The sequence below is a fragment of the Myotis myotis genome, unplaced genomic scaffold (genome assembly GCF_014108235.1).
Source record: "Myotis myotis isolate mMyoMyo1 unplaced genomic scaffold, mMyoMyo1.p scaffold_m19_p_20, whole genome shotgun sequence".
NCBI lineage: Eukaryota > Metazoa > Chordata > Mammalia > Chiroptera > Vespertilionidae > Myotis > Myotis myotis.
In genome coordinates, this window is record NW_023416325.1 from 11,339,223 (window position 1) to 11,357,579 (window position 18,357).

Consider the following 18,357-nt stretch of genomic DNA (forward strand, 5'->3'; position numbering starts at 1 on the left):
TTTGGAGTCTGTTTGGATGAGTCAAAGCAAGGGCAGGCAGGTCGCCCAGATGGTCCCTGGGGTGCTGCCCCCAGGGGCACGGGAGCTGTCAATCACAGCCACAGAAAAGGCTTAGGGGGACCTTCAAAGCTGCTGAATTGACTGCATTGCTGCAAAGCCAATGAGTTTCACAGGCAGCTGAGCAGAGGGCCTGCAAGGCAGGGGGCTCCAGCCCTTAAAGAGATGAGAGGGCTGTAAAGTGTGAAAACATCTGAACCAGCTTCTGTGGCCACAGCTGCAAGGCCTGGGCAGGGGCCATTCACAGCCAGGGCCCTCGCCATCCCCTCTGCCTCCAGCTGTGAAATCAGCATGGGAACCCCAATGACTGATCAAAGGTCCAGCTTCCACAGGACGTCTGCTCCCCTGAGCCACCGAAGTGGGAATGGCGCTGGGAGAGGGAGAGCAAGGAGGCACTTGGAGGAAGGGAGCGGTCTGGCCTCCCAAACAGGCTGGCCCAGCTCAGCCTCCCTGTGACAGGAAAGGTAGGACAGCATCACCTTGACCCCCAATCTCCAAGCACAGTTTCTTGGGGTCCTGGACGCCATTCTCCTCATCCGTGGGCTGCAGAGGGTTAGAGGGGACGCAGAAACACAGCCTTTGCCCAAGGGTCCCAAGGAGATGCTTGACTTCTGACATGAGCTCCCCAGATAGCCCTGAAGTCCTGGCGGTGTGCCCCGCCTCCCTCCGGTCAACAATGAGGCCACATCCTTGATGAACTGCCAAACCCTTTTAACATCACCCACCATCACGTCATGCTACATACGTACCTACCCACCTACCCTTCAACTTGTTCCTAATCTGTCAACTGAGTGCCCTCGGTCACAGGGGCTGCGCCTGGTGGATGAGACCGACCCCACCAGGGTTTCTGCTTTCTAGTCTAACGCTCATGCAGCCCCACGTGCTGGGGCCACGCAGACAGAGGAAGACTGAGCACTAAATACACACACAACTAGACCAGATGCAGTATTTGCCTTCCTATAAGCCAAGGGCAAAGATATTTGAGGAACGGTGCGTATGTGTCTACGTTTGAGGAAGAGCGGGGGTGAGTTTTTTGTGTGTGGATAAGGTGAGGGTGGGGGAACTGGTAAATCCAGAGGGCTTCCTGAAATTGCCAGTGGAGGTACCAGAGGGGGAACTTTGCTTGGTCGGCGATGTTACACGTGGAATGAATGTTACAGGAAACGGGAGAACTTGAAGGACCTCTCAGAGGTGGAGAGAGAGCACATGAATGAGGGGTGTATGCCTAGAAGGAGCAAGACGGCCACTGTGTTACCACGGGGATTCTGGGAGGGACCGTAGTGCCGCTTGCTGGGAGGAAGCGACAGTAGAGAATGTAGTAACTTGGAGAGTCCCTTAGAATCGGGGCGCTGGGCTGTGGGAGCCCAGGTGACGCACCCCTGCTCTCAGGGAGGTCTGTCTGACCAAGGACCCAGCTACCACGTGGGACGTGAGGTGCTGTGGTTAAACAGCAGCAGGGGCGCGACCCTGGTGGAACTTAACAGAAAGCCCCGGCAGGAAGAAGCAGGCCATAGGGATGTGTCCAGTGGTCGCTGCTGTTGTACTTTCTAAGCTTACGGTCTGTCTTCAGCGCACAGTAAATACAGAGTGACATCCGCACAAGCAATCACGAGTTGGGCTGAAATGGACTGAGGGGTGGGGGCTGACTGGCCATCCTCCACGTGGTGTGCCCCATACAGCACGGGGCCAGCGCCGCGAATGCTGCTCTACTCAAATGGGGGGAGAGAAAAAGCCTCCGCCACGTTAATAACTTTATTCCCCAAACTTCAAAAATGAAATTGCCAAGTTAAAAACTCGCCTTGAAAAAAAAATTCTAATTTATTATAAAAAAGGTCCGGGGCTTGGGAATTTTGTAATGCAGATTCCTAATTTTCCAAAGTGAGGTTCTCCTGTGCATTTGAGTAGATTATGCTCGGCTCTGCTTGCCCTCAGCACAACGGGAACGTTATTAAAACGGCTGCCCCGGTCTCAGGAGGGGCGCTGCTTCTCGCTTCCTTTCTCATTTTGGGGACTTCATCAGACACTGTCCTTTCCGACAGTGGAAGAAATTGGGTTTCTGAGAGGCGACCTAGAGATGTGCTCAGCTGGGCAGGCCTTGAGGAAACAAGTCAGACTGGGTCCGACAGTGATGAGATTAGACCTCCCTGAATGAGGAGGAGGTGGGCCTCCTTCCAGAGGCCCTTGTGTGCCTGGGCCCTGCCCCCCTTGGCCCCGGCTTTCCTGAGGACACAGCGCCAGAGAGCAGCTGGCGCTCTCAGATAATGAGCATCGCGGGGCAGTGCAGCAGGGCCTCCCCTGAGAGGCGGGCTCAGCCTCCTGCAATCCTAGTGGGAAGAAGGCAGGGGGACCAGAGCGAGTTCCCCGCAGGAAACTCACAAGGAAGACATTCCTCTGCGCAAGCCACTTTAGCAGCCCTGAGAGTGGGGAGGAGGGCCCTCCAAGAGCCAACTGGCCTCAAAGTGTAGCACTCGCCGGAGAGACTATATTCCCCAGGAGCCTATGTCCTGGCGACCTCAACCCCTCTGCCCTCCCACCTACTCCACTGCTGCCCTAACTCCTCCCATGATTCCCCCCACCCTGACTGGTTTACTTGGGAACCAGCCCAGCCCAGGGAAGCCCATGGCAATCTTGCCATAGCCCAGTGGCCCAGCCAAGGCCATAAGGACACCAGACCTTGGCCTATTCTCTACTATGGATGCTGGGATTTCCCGCCAGATTCTTCAGGCCTGGATCTTGGAGGTCACAAACAGGTGTGTGGCTCCCCCAGGGCAAATTATTCCCCTGCTGTAAATGTTCGTTCCTTCGTTCCTTCCTCCCTCCCTCCCTTTCCCTTACTTCCTCCCTCCCTCCCTCCCTCCCTCCCTCCCTCTCTTCCTTCCTACCTCTCCGTGAGTAGTTTAATGGTGAAGTACTGGTGACTCCTCAGAGACAACAGCCTGGGGACAGTCCCTGTTGGGGAACTGGAGCTTCCCTTTCTCACCCAAAAGGCTAGACCAGCTCCATGGTGGCTTCCAGGGCGCTGAGCGCCTCAGGGACGCTGCCCCACCCCCAACTTCCGTTCCGCCAGCAACCGGGATTTATTAAGCTCCGCTGTGTGCTGAGGCTCCTCTACTTAACTACACTCGGATCAGCATTCTTGGGCAGCACAGGCCCTTCTTGCAGCCCTCCTGCTAATCCCCACCAAACCCAAACTTCTCCCAGCTGCCGGGGCAGCAAAACAGGCTGGAGAGAGGCAGCAGCTGCCAGCTGTCAATGCAGTGCCCTCGACCTCCTGGCCTCCCCCAGTCGCCCCTGAGCCTTGGGTATGGGGGTGAGGGCCTTTGTGCCCACCACCTGCTAAACACAGGAACTGCCCTATTGCCATGCCCATTGCTACTATGGCCCTTGGAGAGCAGCATCCGGACAGTAAAGGAACACCCCAAATTCCTGCTCTTTACCGACACCCCAGCCCCAGCACTGCCTGCGTCTACTGAGAAGAAGAATATTGTCCCCATTGTGGGCCTGGTTTCCAGGGCTCCCCTAGTCCAGTGGTCGGCAAACTCATTAGTCAAATATCAATTGTTGCGGCCAAAGGGCCTGCTCTGGCGCTACTTTCAAGCTCAGTCCCTGGTCGCAGAACTCAGTCCCTGGTCGGACGCCATATGTTGCGGCCAAAGGTAAACTGAGTGGGGGGGGGGGGGGGGGTGAAAGGATTAAGGAAAGGCAGATAAGAGAATGAAAGCTGGGTCTCGGTGGGACGCTGCTCCCCGATGAGGAGACAGCGCCAGCGCCCACAAGCCGTGTCTTTATTTTATAGCAGATGCCACGAGGCAAAGTAGGGGCGTGATCACGTTGTTTACAACACTCTCGTGAGTTCCAACCTCACTCAACTACATGCACCCGAACTCTACCACAAGGCACGTGGGGCTACCTGTTTGGACCATAGGTTCAAGCTTACAACCACAGCCGTTGGCTATGATTGTGCTGGGAGGGCCCTGCCCTCCAGCTGGGACTTGCACGTGGCAATGAGAGGACCCTGTCCTTTCATTAGTCCGAGGCTTGAACCTGGCCAGAACACCGTAACCGCGCCCCATAATCAACAGTACAACGATTGAAATTTCTTTTGAGAACCAAATTTTTTAAACTTAAACTATATAGGAAGGTACATTGTTATTAACTTAATTAGGCTACTCCTAAGGCTTAGGAAGAGCCATACTCAACGGGCCAAAGAGCCGCATGTGGCTCTCAAGCTGCAGTTTGCCGACCAGGGCCCTAGTCCAAGCCTCCTGCTCCTCATTCACTCTGCAGAGGGAAAGGGCCAATGTGGCTCACCCGGAAGCATTCACACAGAGGGTCTGTGTCAGGGCCAAGTCCAGCCTGTGGTAATTCATGAAAAGCTACTGCCGTGGGCAGAGTGCTTGCTGGGTATGAGTGCAGGGCAGGGAGACTAGGAAGGAGCATGGAGTCGATTCGTGGGGGCAGGGTGGGGACAAAGGACACGTCCTGGCAGGCTGGTGAATGCCCAGTGCTCTTGCACTTTTGCAGGCTGAGGAGTCAAGTGCTCTTGACTTTTGCCCAGTGCTCTTGCACTTTTGCCGGCTTGCTAGACGCTCTGCCAAGTGCAGTTTCAGGAGGATAACAGGATAGATAGAGCAACTGCTAGAGCTCACACTAGGCTGGGGGAGTCAGGGCCTGCCCTGTGTCTGCACCCTAATCTCCTCATGCTGCACGCACAGCCCTGGGCTGCCCATGAGGACAGCTGTGTTTGAGATGTCTGATGCAGGGATGTCAGGGCAGGGCAACGACTGAAAGGAGTGGGAAATGCTGCCTGGCACAAAATAGGCACTCACTGCACATTTGCTCAATTAATGAATGAATATTCTAGCTGGCTGCATTTCACATGACAGACACTTGATAAATAATTATCGAATTAATATTGACTTGTGAGACCAAGCTAGAGAGAATAGGACACTGTGAAGGTCATGGTCAGAGGATGGAGGCTGCTGTGGCAGCGCAGCATCGTGGCTAACTCAGGGTCTCGGAGAATGAGGTGTGGGAGGCACACAGGGGGGCAAAGGTAAGAAATGATCAGCGCAAGGCCTACAGGAGCCCAACCAGGAAGCCGGGCTAGGCTTCCAGGAGCAGGAGAGGGGCGATGGGACCAGGAGGAGAGGCTGCCGGGAGCTGCAACCGGCTGGAGTCTCCGAGGCCCCTGGGGACTGCAACCAAAGGGAAGGGCTGCAGGGCGTAGAGAGACAGAAGCTGAGCGAGTCCTGAAGAGAAGGGAGATTCCTCCAATGGGCAGGCAGAGAAAGTGAACATAGGGGCTCCAGTGATCATGAATGGGGGGCTGGCCTAAAAGAGCCTCTAGTTCAGTGGTTCTCAACCTTCCTAATGCCGCGACCCTTTAATACAGTTCCTCCTGTTGTGGTGACCCCCAACCATAACATTATTTCCGTTGCTACTTCATAACTGTAATTTTGCTACTGTTATGAATCGTAATGTAAATATCTGATATGCAGGATGTATTTTCAGGGGTCGCGACCCACAGGTTGAGAACCGCTGCCTAGTTTAAAAGTTTCCCCAAACACTCAAAGGCAGACTCCGTTTACCAAATATTCCTGGTTTGGAGCATCTGTCTGATGTCTGCTGTGAGTGGAGGGCAGGGTTGGGTGGGGACAGGACCATGGCCTGGTGTTCTAGGCAATGGCGAATAGGAGCTGAACCCTGTGCTTGTCAAATGCAATGACTTCCTTCCAGTGCTTGCCAGGCTCTCTCCAGAGAGGTCTCCCCAGGCCGGCCAGGGAAGAGCCCAGACCCACCAGGCCCTGCCCTCAGCCCCTGGAAGGCACGCACCCCTCCCATCACTGGGTGGACACTCACCTGTGGACTGTCCTGGTAGGGTGGGGGAGGGACATTTTGCGTGGCCATCATCGTCAGAGCTGGGGCTGGGGAGGCATGTTGCATCATGGGATTGATTCACATCAAGGATCTGTGGCAGGAGAAAGGGGGCCACACGTTAATACTGAGCACAGGGAGCCTGGGAACCAGCAGGTGGGCATCTCCTCAGGCTGGGCCACCTGGACTGACCAGACACTGCAAGGGATGAAAGCCTGGGAGAGGCCTTGCTGAGAGATTTGACTTGAAAGAAACAATATACAAATCAGATGTAAAATAACTTGTAAAAGCCATGCTTAGCTCAGCATCAGCTGGGGTTGGAGCTTGGAGAGGGCAAGGAGAGGGCAGGAGAGGGGGCAGAGGCTTGGCTGGTGGCAGCACAGGGGGAATGGGGCTGTTCGGGTACCCACAAGACAAGGTGCTTTCCCTGTCCCAGGCCTTCAGAGCAGCCACCTGCACTGTCAGGGCAGGGAGGCCTCGGGCCTTTGCCCTTCCAGCTCCAGTTCCCACCTCTCTGCTGGCTCCTGCTCCCTGGTGTGCTCACCACACCCCCTAGTGGTGGGAAGGGACGTGGGGCTCTGGTCCCCTTAGACAGGAGGGTGGAGGAAGGAGAGGGGTGGGGAGGATGCCTATCGCAGGCGAGAGAGTGTGTGTGTGTGTGTGTGTGTGTGTGTGTGTGTGTGTGGCTTACAGAGGTGCTTGCCCATTCCACGAAGGGAGACTTTCCTTGGACTTCGTTCAACACAGAGTCAGAGCCCAACAGCCACCCCGCCTCTTATAGCGGAGAAGATGGAGGCCAAGAGGAATGAGGTGTGTGTGTTAGGGGGCTGTGTGCTAGCGAACAGGAATGGGATCCAAGTCTCCAGATTCCCAGTTCCTGATCTGCTCCCTGACCCGCACCCCACAACAACAAGCAAGCTGCCTCCACTGGGCCTCAAGTTTCTTCTTGAACCAGAGCTGCTGCCGTCAGGGGAGACAGCCTAGCCGGGCAGTGCCACCTTGGGTAACAGGATGCCCAGAGAGCTGTGGGGCTCAGTAGATGCCCTGCAATATTTAGAGCTAGAAACCACAGGCATGTCACCGTGGGGCAAGGAACCTCTGTGGGGTGCAGGCCCTGTCCTCCCAGGGGGAGGGTGCTGATGGCCAAGATGTTTGTGAGCACAATCCTCAGACATCCTTCTCCTCCTCTCCCTGAGCCCCCTCCCCAGGGTCTCCCAACATGTCCCATGCCTGAATTCTGGGGGAATTTGAGGGTGATCTGGAGCTGCCTAAGTAAAGAGGAGGGTCTCCAGGGTGCTATGTGGCTTGCGTGTGTGTGTGCATGTGTGTGTGTACATGTGTGTGCACTGGTTCTTTTTCAGGAAGAGAAAAGATCAGTTCTGGCTGACCTGTCTCTGAAGGCATGCTTTGACCTTAAGTGCATGTGGGAAAGCACTGGAAACCCAGGTGTTCATTCAAATAATGCTGCTAAATGTCAACTGTGTGCGGGAGCTGTGCTGGAGGGTGTGGAAGCTCTCTCTTTGGACCCTGAGAGAATGAAGGAAATATGGATGTGGGGGGTAGGCTCAGCCTTTCCTGGAACTCTGGAAGAGGAGGTAACTTTTGATGGGTCTGTGGGTCCCAAAGGCAAAGGTAGAGCCCTTCTGGGAACACCAATTTCAGATGCTTCTTTTGCTGGAAGAAAGTGAGCCTCGGTGGGCTGTAGTGCCAGTAGCCTCCAGCAGAGGGAGTATGGGGGCAGAATCTGGGGTGAGAGCTCAACAGGCAGTTTTAGGGGCAACTAGTTCCAAGATGAAAAAGTCATAGTGAAGGCAAAGAGAAGGAAGTGCATTGAGGAGGATTTGGGCTAAAGAGAGAATCTTTTAATCTGCATTCTTTTGTTCACTGTCCAATGAATGGGAGGTCAGGTCGTTTTAGAGTTGCTGTCCCTAGAAATATTCACACACTTGAGGGCTGCCCTGCCTGGGGGTCAGGAGGGGTGGTTAGGAGTGATCTGCTCCCAGAAACAACCACTGTCAGGCTGAGCGGAGACTTCCCAGTCCAGAGGCTGCCAGGCTGTGGAGCAGGAGCCAGCCCTTCCTCGGAGGATGCAGATGGCCTTTGCCCCGCCCCTCCCCCGCTCTGGGGTCACCACAGGCCACTAGACCACTGCCCCATTGCCCTCTGGGCTTCTCCTGCGAGAGAACAGAAGGCCTTTTCATCAGGGGCTTAAGTTTCCCGCTCTGCTCACTCAGGCGCAGAGCCCTGGTAATCTGAGCGAGGGAGACGGGAGACGGTGCCACCTTCTCTTCTTCACAAGCCCCCACCACACAGGCACTGCCCATCCTTGGGACAGCCCGCTGGCCAGGCCTGGGGCTGGGGGGCTAAGCGGGACCACCGGGAGAGGGATGTAGAGACCTGCCTTTTTGTGCCAGCTGGGGTGTGGGAGCTCCTTGGGCAACCTCTGGATGTCGAGCCCTCTGGGGAACCCACCCTCTGGGAGGGGGAAGGGGAGCAGCAGGTCTGAGCGGCAGCCGCCCAGTCCTGTCTTCTGAGCTTTTGTTGGGCTGGGAGAGCCACGCGCCCTGTCCAGAGGCCCCAGCGCTGTTACCAAACACCAGGGCACTCGAGGGAGCAGGGCCAAGACTGCAGATGGAGGACACACCAGGAATAATTCCCCACAGGGCAACGTTCCTACCGAGAGGCTGGCGTCGGGAGATTGCTTCTAATGCTGAGAACCTTCATTACGTGACAGCTAGGAGGGGGAAAGCCTAATGCGGCACTCGACCCCACGTGATATCCAAGAAGAAATAATTCATGTCACTGATATTATCATCAAAAAGAGCTACAAATGCCATTTTCCAAAACCCAGGACCTAGTGAGGCAGTGTGCCTGGGCTGGGTGGGTGAGGGGCGTGGAAGGACAGCCCTTTAGGAGGTAGACAGGGGCAGCTCTCTGCCTCCCCAACTCTCTAGCTCCCCCAGCCCTGCGGGGGAGGCCCTTAGCCAGGAGGCCAAACCCCAGCGTGTTGACAAACAGGCTTAGAAACAAAAAGACCCAGCTCGTTAGGAAGGAGCTCATTAGGACTTGTTGACATGAAACCTATTAGACCAATTAACATTCCATTAACGGCCTGGGGCACCAAGGGGTTAATGCTGCCCAGTAATTGGGCCGGGGTGCTGGGGTTGGGGGCTCAGGGCCTGAAGGATGAGAAAGCCTAATTGGGAACTCGCTGGCCAGCTGGCCCCTGCGGCATCTGTCCTAGCTGGGACCCTAGCTGGGACGGAGCATCCTGCTACAGTGGAGATGGAAGGAAGGGACCACTTCCCTTCGGCTCTCCACTGTCCCACCCCGTGGCCCCAGACTGACGACGGGGCACAAGGACAAGCTGGGGGTACTGCTGCCCTCTCAGACTCTGAAAGTGGTGTTTTCTTCATCCACTCTCCCCCCCCTCCATCCCCGCTGGTCCAGTGTCTTATTCCTAAAGAAGTAAGTCCTCTCTGCTCTCTCAGATGTGACTCATTCTTACCAAACTCATTGGAAAAGCTAGCATCCTTGAGGCCCTGGAGTCTAATTCATCTGAAGAACATAGTTTAGGGCAGAGGGATGGGACAGGGAACTCTGGGCCTGGGCCACCTGACTTCCCTCCCTCCCTCTGTTCCGGCCTTCCTTCCCTCCCTCCCTTCTCTTTCTCTCTCCCTCACTCCTTTCCTGCCCCCCCTCCCCCCCAGCATGGCACTAGGAGGCACTGAAAAGCCCTTCTCTTCTGGCCTCCGACCCACTAGCAGTGTTTTCGTTATTTTCCTTCCCTCGCTACATGGAGAGGTTGTAGAAGTCCCATTCCCTGTCTGGGCCTCAGTTTCCTCACCTGTGAACTCCCCTGATCTGGGCCTGTGCTTACGGTCAGAACGTCTGCATCCACACCCAGCTCCCCCACTTCCTTGTGGCTTGTACAAGTCACTTTCCCTCTCGGACTGCAAAGTGAGGGATCTCACCAGAACCGTTCTGGAAGTCTTTGCCCACGGACAGCCCTGAACGCAGGCTTCGCCGAATGGAATGGGAAACTGTTGGATTGCAGCTTGAGAGTGGACTGCAGCTTGAGAGTGAGGGACGGAGGCCCCTGCGGCAGGAGAGCTGGAGCCCTCTCAGCCCCCAGGTGGGTACCACCGCGCCCCCACTCCCCCACCCCAGCCCTGAGGCTGGGTTCTGATGTCTAGACAGGTTTGCAGGAGGCTGAAATAACACAATGAACTCAGCAGGAGGGACCAAAAGGCTGCATTAGTAACCAGGCTGGCTTCAACTTCTCCCTGAGGAGCAACTGCCTCAACCTGGCGCAGTCGGTTTATTTTCCTTCAGCCTGGAGAGCTTGGTCCAGAATGCTGGTCCCCGGCTCAGGCCCTTCCCATGGGCGGCCTGTAGGTGGCGCCGCGGAGCCCACTTCAATTGCATTATATAATGTAACCTGTTTACTAAATCGTGTAATCAGTCGCCTTAGGATTTACAGCTTTGGATGTGTGTAGAGAATTGGACTTTGAGTCAAATTTAAAAACAAATAAAAAATGAGAGACAGCTGTTGCTGATAGTGTGATATTCATCTTTTGGAAACAAATTCACCCCCTGGCTATAAATTATGCCTGGAAAAAAAGTGTTGTTGGTGGGAAGGAGTTGGCTAGGCCTCCTATGCTGGCAACTCAGAGCGATGAATCTTGAAATAACGGTGTCAACCTGTCACTGATTTCATGTGACTGTGGATTTATCTAAAGAAACACAAGCACATGCACACACACACAGACATACACCCACCCAGGTCTCTCCGAAAAACCTGGTAAGGGCCAGGATCACACGCTGAACGGAGCTCTGGGGTCCCTGCATGTGGGTGGGCGCGTGGGCGCGTGGAGTCTGCCCTGGGCAGTGACAGGTGAGACCAGTGGGGGATGGTGGAGAGGGTGGGCTGGGAAGCTTTCAAATGTGAGGAGGTCTGGTTAAAATGTTTCAAAATGATGGACAAGGGCAGGGCCCTTGAGGAATGATGGGAAAGGGGTCAGCTCCCCTAGGAATCCGCCCCTCACAGCACGTGGAACACTGACCTGTGACTTTTCACCCAGGTGCTCAGAGCTCAGGGCCTGAGGTGACAGACTGCAGTGGCCTAGCAGATGCTGCTTCCCCCATCTTTCTGATGTTGGGGTGCTGGGCAAATGGGAGTTCTCTAGTCTGATAAGTAGGCACAGAGTGTGGTGTGGGAGCCAGGGGGCAGTGTGTCTGTTACTGAAGGGAGGACGGGTGGGAGGAGCGAGCAGCATTTGCACTCAGGGTCAGGTCCCCTTGCTGATTACATGTCCTAAAGGCTGGCTGGCTAAAGAGCCCAAGTCCTTGCAGGATGCCCCAGCCAGGAGGGCCACTCCCTGGTGCCCTTCCGGTTCCTGCTTGGAACTCTCGTGGGAAATAATTCTGTTCAAACTCCTGCCAGAGGCAGAGATGACAACCAAGACAGAGGGCAACTCGGGCCCTTTGGCCACCACAGCTCTCAGGACGAATTGTCATTTGCTACCTTTCTGGGAAGGCTGCTTGGGAGGTGGCGCCAGGTCATGCCCTATTATTATGATGCTGGTCTCCAGGGAACAGAGTGGGGACAGAGCTGAACCAGCAGGAGCTTGGACTAGGACTGGGCTTCTAACGGGAGATGTGACAATCTCTCCCCCCTTCTTTCCCTTCCTTCGGCCCTTACCTGCCTCGTGGAGTGAATGGTCTGGAAGTGGTTCTCGGCCTCTGTGAAACCACAAAACTCAGACCCTCCTGCTCCCATCCCAGGAGTGTGGCTCCTCCCCTGGCCTGTGGCCCTCCTTCCAAAGGCGGCCTCTCCTCGCCTTGCCCCGCCCCCAGGGCCATTTGGCTGTTTGCTCTTTATCTGGAATAACAAAAGGCCCCTGTGTGGCTTCGTCCACAGGTCATTTGTGCCCTCACTGACCCAGCCTAGAGCAAAAGCTTGGCTGGAGAGACCCAGGGGGGCTTTTGTACCCCCATCCCTCTGTGCCCACAATTTAGGGGCTTAGTGGTCACACAAGGCAGAGGATCTGACTACAGAGTAGGAATGGCAGTCACAGACCCACCATCCTCATCCATGACCAGGTCCCTGAGAGGAGCCCCCACCTCGCCCTGTTGCTTCCCGTCCTGCCTGATTCGCGGGGTTCCCGCATGGCAGGCCCAGAGTCCAGGGCTGCAGCTCATCCTCCTTTACTCCCTGGTTTAGCTAATTTTCAACCTGCCTTCAAAAAGCAGATGGGAGCCCGCTGGCATGGCTCGGTGGTTGAGCGCCAATCTATGACCCAGGAGGTCACAGTTCGATTCCCAGTCAGGGCTCACGCCCCAGTGGCAGGTTTGAGCAATTCACTCTCATCATTGATGTTTCTATCGCCCTCTCTCCCATCCTCTCTAAGCTCAATAAAAATATATTTAAAAAAAATAAAAAGCAGACAGGAGTGAGAAAGGAGAGGAACCTTGCTCTGCCCAGACCTCTGCCGCCTGTTCTGCCTCCTACATGGGGACCAGGGAGTGGCAGGACACTCCCCCTCCCCCACTCCTGCTTTGGTTGTCACACTTTTTCTGGCTTCAAAAAGCCACTGATATATTTTACAAACTGAAACAGCAATTTAATTCTTCCTGATAGCGGCAATAGTCCATTAGATCTTCCTACTGAGGAGCTTAACAATAATTCCTTTCATCCAGCTGCTTCTGCTTGATCTGAAAATCAGTCCCCTAAGAGCCGGCAAGAGTTCCCATTACTCTCCCCTGAGCTCTGAGCACCTGAAGAAGATTCTCATCTCCTTCGGCACTTTACAACTGGCAATTCTTCCCCTTTTGGTTCCTTTAAACAAAATAAAACAAACAGAAACCCAGAAGTGAGAGAAGCATGGAGCTGTAAGGGGAAGCGTGGCCCTGCATCCTCCTCACGGAGCAGAGGCCAGCACCTTCCCTGCCTCACTTCACAGGAGGAGGCAGCCAGGACCCCAATGGTCACCTCCAACCTGCTGAAAAGTGGGTGCTTCCCGGGGGGCATCGCTAGTCTGGTCCTAGATTCACACTTGCCAGGATGTCCACTTAGACCACCTTTCCCTCCTTAGGGACCCCTCCCCTTGATACTGTGGCCCAGGAATGGGGTCAGGAGGCCTCCAGCTACCCTGGGGTGGAATCCACAGGAGATGCCAGTCAGTCCCTCTCCCTGTATGCTGCCCAGGCTCTCCCCGTCCATCACTCAGGCAACTCCCAGACCCAGAGTGGGGTCCTGCCTCATTTTCCATCCCCTGCCTCTTCCTCTCTATCTAAATAGCATGAGTGGGAGAGGAACAGGAAAGGAGAAAGCCTGAGGCCTTTTAATCAATTATTTTTCTTTTCTTTCAAGCCCCCAGGCTGCCCTGGTGGTCAGGGGGCAGAGGAGCGCCTCTAGCGCTCGGTGGGGGCACATAGGGTGGATTGCTGGGCCGCTGGGAGCCCTGCCTGCTCCCCCAAGACACCATCACGTGCTTGCTGTCTGCACATACAGAGAGAAACAAATCTAAAAATGAATCCAGGGACTGAAATCCCCCTCGACAAACTCGATTCCCAGGTTTATTATTTGTCGGGAGCTGACAGCAGACGCTGCTCAGGAGCCGAGCTGAGTAAACAACACAGCCGGCCCCTGAGGCTCACACTCAGGCGCCCCATAGCCCTGGTGCTGGGACCCAGGTGGAGGGGCAGGGAGGCAGCCTGCTCCCCGCTACCCACTGCCTGCCTGCCTTTCTTTTTTTAAATATATTTTTATTAATTTCAGAGAGGAAGGAGAGAGAGAGAAACATTGATTGGCTGCCTCCTGCAGGTCCCCCACTGGGGATCAAGCCCGCAACCTGGGCATATGCCCTTGACTGGAATTGAACCTGGGACCCTTCAGTCTGCAGACCAACGTTCAATTCACTGAGCCAAACCAGCTAGGGCCCACCTTCCTTTCACAAATCCTTCTCTTCCCAAAGCAGGCATGCTGGGAGATGGCACTCCCTGGGCGATGGGGCGGGAAGGAGATAGGAGCAGGGAGGGGCCTTGGCAGGGAGGGTCTGGGGCAGCACAACTGGCTGGGGTTGAGGGGTCCACAGAGGGAAGCAGCCCTGACACCTAACCAGTCTGTCACTTGCAACGCTCTCAGATTCTCCTGGAAGCAGAGGGTCCTATGAGGTTCAGCCAGGCCTCTTCTCCTTCTGAAAGACTGTACCTGTCCTCTGGTTGGATGATACCCAGCTCCATTTTTTAAAATTCTTCCAGAAAAGAAAAAGGTCAGGAGTCAGGGTGGTGGAAGCAAGTGGCCCTCAAGGCTCAGTTTATCATCAAAAGACCACTCATCCCTGATGCTTCCTTACCCAGCCAGTGCATCCTTCCCGTGGGCCTCTGTGGTGCTCCAGGTGAGCTCACGAGAAAAGGGAGGGGGCCAGGTGGAGTGGGCAGCAGCGAGGTCAGTGGAGGCAGGAAAAGGTGCCCGTTGGGCTCCTCACCTGGGTCCTTACTGCTGTTTGGAATGCGGTCCTGACCAGCCCCAGGTTAGGAAGGAAGGCTGCATGGGACAGGAAGCGGCACTGGGCAGCGAGCCCATTCCTGGGCACTGCCACTCAAACCCCCGACTGAGCAGTCATGCCCTCTGCCACCTTCTGAGAAGTGTCTCCTCCATGCCTTGTGCTCCCTCTCATCTGCCAGCAATGCCTCCTGAATTACACTATGTGCCCTTTCCTTCCTCAGACCCTCTTCCTTCACTTTCCTTCACAGCCTGCCTTCACTTTCCACTCCGGGACCACCACTCACTGGGAGCCTGGCCATGGGACAGAGCAGGGTGCGATGGCGACAGCGAGCTCAATGTGTGTTTCTACATTATGGAAAATCGCTTCCCACCCCATGTCTTTGTCCCCAGCAGACAGAAGGCTTTGCCTTCTCTTTCCTTCTTGGGGGTGGTGGTGGGAGTGGGGGTGTGTATGTGATTTCACAAGGCAGGCCTCCTCGTGGAGCCTGAATATATACACAGGGACAATTTAATGTCTTTAGTTTACTGTTAAAATGGAAAACAATCAATCAAATTTGGGAAGGATAACTTTAAATTCCTGCAGTCATTTACACCTGAGTGAGAATGAGCAAATATTGACAGGGGTGAGATGATAATCTGGAATTGATAAGCACTGCTATTTATTGAGTCCTCACCATGCACCAGGCATTAATTACTCTGCGCTTCATAGATAATTTTGTTTCTTTTTCTCAACAACTATATAGTGTAATTATGGTGATTGTCCCTACTCATGGGCATGAAAACTTGGGCTTAGAGAGGTTGAGAGAGCTTCTGGATGTGACACAGTCTGATTTCAGAGTTTGAACTTGACCTAGAAATCTCAGGGTAGAGGGAGCAACCACCAGAGAAGGAAGGAGACCCTTAGAAAGTGGAGAAATAAAAGGCAAGGCCGACTGTGGAAACAACAGCTGGCTTTGAGCTGGGCCACCCAGGACAGGCTGTCCTTGCACTTTCACATGCCCCAAATTTTCAGGAATTATCCTGACATTGCCTTAATGTCTCCCAGAGCCAAATGTGGGCTTTTGTACATCAGTTAATGAACACACTCTATGCCTTTGGGCGGAGGGGACCTGCTTAAACAGCACCAGTCCGTTTCTGCCATCCTGTCATATTTGAACGGCAGTGTATATGCAAATTTATTTAAATATTTTATTGCAGCTTTCCCAGATGAGTGGAAGATGGAAAACTGAAAGAACTGATCCGGGAGATAAGAAAGTGGGTCTCGTCTGCACAACACCCCTGAGACCAAGGTGGGAACACTGAGCTGAAAGAGGCAAATCTTGGATCTCAATAGTAGACTCGCTGGACTGCGGGCTCAATTATGAAGGGAAAGAAAATTAAAGAGCAAATATGAGATGACGGAGATACGTGGCTGAAGACTGTCTAAAAGGCATGTGTGACTGGGCCCTGCTCGCCTGTTCTAAGCTTTGGGAGGACCACTCTGGGAACTGATGCTTCGAGAGTGGGGCTGCCTAAGCCCGGCCCACACTCGGCCGCTCTGGGCCAGGGCTCTGACCCACACCGACTGGGGTGCCGCCAGGGTCTCCTTCCTGTCAGCTGGACCGAGGGGCCCTGGGGCCGCCCAGGTCGGGTGGGGTGGAAGGGAGCATGTGGTCAGCCCATGCTCCGGGACTGTCTCTGCTTGGCCACCCATGGATTCTCAGGGACCACCCACAGCTGCAAAGAAGTCCCTGTTCCGGGGAAACATGCCCAGGACTCACAGGCCAGGGCACTGGACTCTGTCCTTGGAAGCCTGTGTATCAGAGCAGGGTTGGTTTTCTCAAGCTGGGGGACCCTATCCTTAGGGGCACCCCATCTTTTGTCATATCTCCCTGAGTCCTGCTTTCCTTCATGGCGGGGTCTTCTCCTTCCTCTCTTAGCCAGAGAGGTGCCAGGCAGCCATCTGAAGAGGGACGAGGGACGGAACCTTCGCAGCCTGCAGTGGATTAGTGCCTACAGACCCCGAAGCAGGCGACAAGGAAACAGAAATGCGGGGACCAGAGCTCTGTCCCTCCTCCCCGCCGGCTCCTGGCTGTCCCCTGCCAAGCCCATCCCCTCCACCTCCAGCTTTGGGAAGGGTCTGTGGTTCTCTGGCTTCTAATAGGGGAACCGTTAGTCACACTCGGGCCCCTTCTGTACGCAGGCCCTAGGAGATGCGTCATTTTAGCAACAAAATCTTCAACTACCAGCAGCCTATCTGAAAAGTATAGCTCACATCAAATGTTCATGCTGCTTTTTGCGATGAAAGCGCATCTCCTATCATTGTGGTCTCAGTGGAAAGAAGGTCCAGCGTTCAATACCGAATCTTTGTGGACCTGAAATTCAAGACTGTCCCTCCACTTTCCCTCTTCTTTCTCCAGTGAGATGGACCCCACTTCTCACAGTAGAGCAAGGACCAGGGGTGGAAAAAAGGAGAAGACAATTTTGCCCAGTGGACTCTGGCCCTCAGGGCCCAATTAGGATGCTCTGCCTCAGAACAGAACGGTCCTCTGGGATCTGAGCACTTGGTAATCTGGACCTTCAGTGTCTGGCCCTTGGGGAAGAGGGGTGGGGTTCTTTCAGAGCAGGTGGGTCTGGGCAGGCAGGGGCGTGGCACAGGAGCCAGTCTCGGGTGGAAAGGAGGAGTAAATGGGAATTCTCACCCAAGCTGCCACCTCAAGGGCACACGGAGGCCTATGGCAGGGGCGGGTGCCTGCTTTGGGCAGGCCTCTCTGGTCCTTTCTTTTTAGGGCCTGGCTGGCCGCAGTCAGAGCATCTGCTGTCTCTGCCACTGAATGAGACACTTGTCATGGTCGGGGGTCATCTCACTGACAGGAGCTGTGTGTGCATGTGAGCTATGTGCGCATGTGAGCTGTGTGTGCACATGAACTGTGTGCACGTGAGCTGTGTGTGCTGTGTGCATGTGAACTATATGTGCATGCGAGCTGTGTGCGCATATGAGCTGTATGTGCATGTGAGCTGTGTGTGCATGTGACCTGTGTGTGCTGCATGCATCTGAGCTGTGTGTGCATGTGAGCTGAGTGTACATGTGAGCTGTGTGTGCATGTGAGCTGTGTGTGCATGTGAGCTGAGTGTACATGTGAGCTGTGTGTGCATGTGACCTGTGTGTGCTGCATGCATCTGAGCTGTGTGTGCATGTGAGCTGAGTGTACATGTGAGCTGTGTGTGCATGTGAGCTGGGCAAGTGCAAGGAATAGGGGAGATGGGTGGAGTGGGGTGAAGAGGAAAGGAGGCCCATTTAAGAATGACTGGTAGGGGCACTTCTCACACCTTAAGCTCTCCCCTGTCCCAGGAGCAGGGGACTCACGTCCAGAGCAGAGAGCAAAAGACTGGCAGAGTGGAAGCATCATGAGGCCTGATTTTGTACTGTTCAAACAATAAAAACTGCCCGGGTCCATGCAGCAAGCTGGAAACAGGGATCCAATTTGATTCCAGGTCCCAAGTAACAAATTCAGTCATCACTTACTGCACACCTACTATGTGCCAGGCTCTGTGCTGGGCGGGGGAAGTTCCAGAAGAACAAAATAGAGGCATTTGAGCAGAATAAATAAAGAAACAATGTGACGAAAGTTTCCCTGAGCTGCAGGAAGACAGTGACTTCAGATTTAAAGGCTCCCAGGGGCCGAGGGTAATGAAAAAAAGAAGGGAGCAAGTAAAACACAAGCCTCGACACGTGGTGGTGAATTTCAGGACTTTAAAAAGCGAAGAAGATGAAGTGTTTCCATAAATTTTCGCTGCAAGACTGGAAACAAAGCAGCGCAGCAACATCTTTAAGATCTAAGAGGAACAGGCTTTGAACGTGGGTTCTGAACTTAAGTCAAGTCTGAAGACAAAACAAAGTGCGTTTTGGACACGTAAGAACTCAGAGTGTA

The 18,357-nt window shown here is 54.5% G+C and overlaps 1 protein-coding gene across 2 annotated transcripts in view; it reads right to left on the bottom strand.

The window, feature by feature from the left end:
- The window catches only part of PKNOX2 (PBX/knotted 1 homeobox 2), a 231,083-nt gene that overhangs the window by 73,682 nt on the left and 139,044 nt on the right, over positions 1-18,357 (bottom strand). For both annotated transcript variants that reach the window (XM_036354342.1, XM_036354341.1), the window contains exon 3: positions 5,920-6,028. In XM_036354342.1, the coding sequence (XP_036210235.1) occupies positions 5,920-6,006 (87 nt within the window). In that variant the 5' untranslated portion in view covers positions 6,007-6,028. The remainder of the gene's footprint in view (positions 1-5,919; positions 6,029-18,357) is intronic.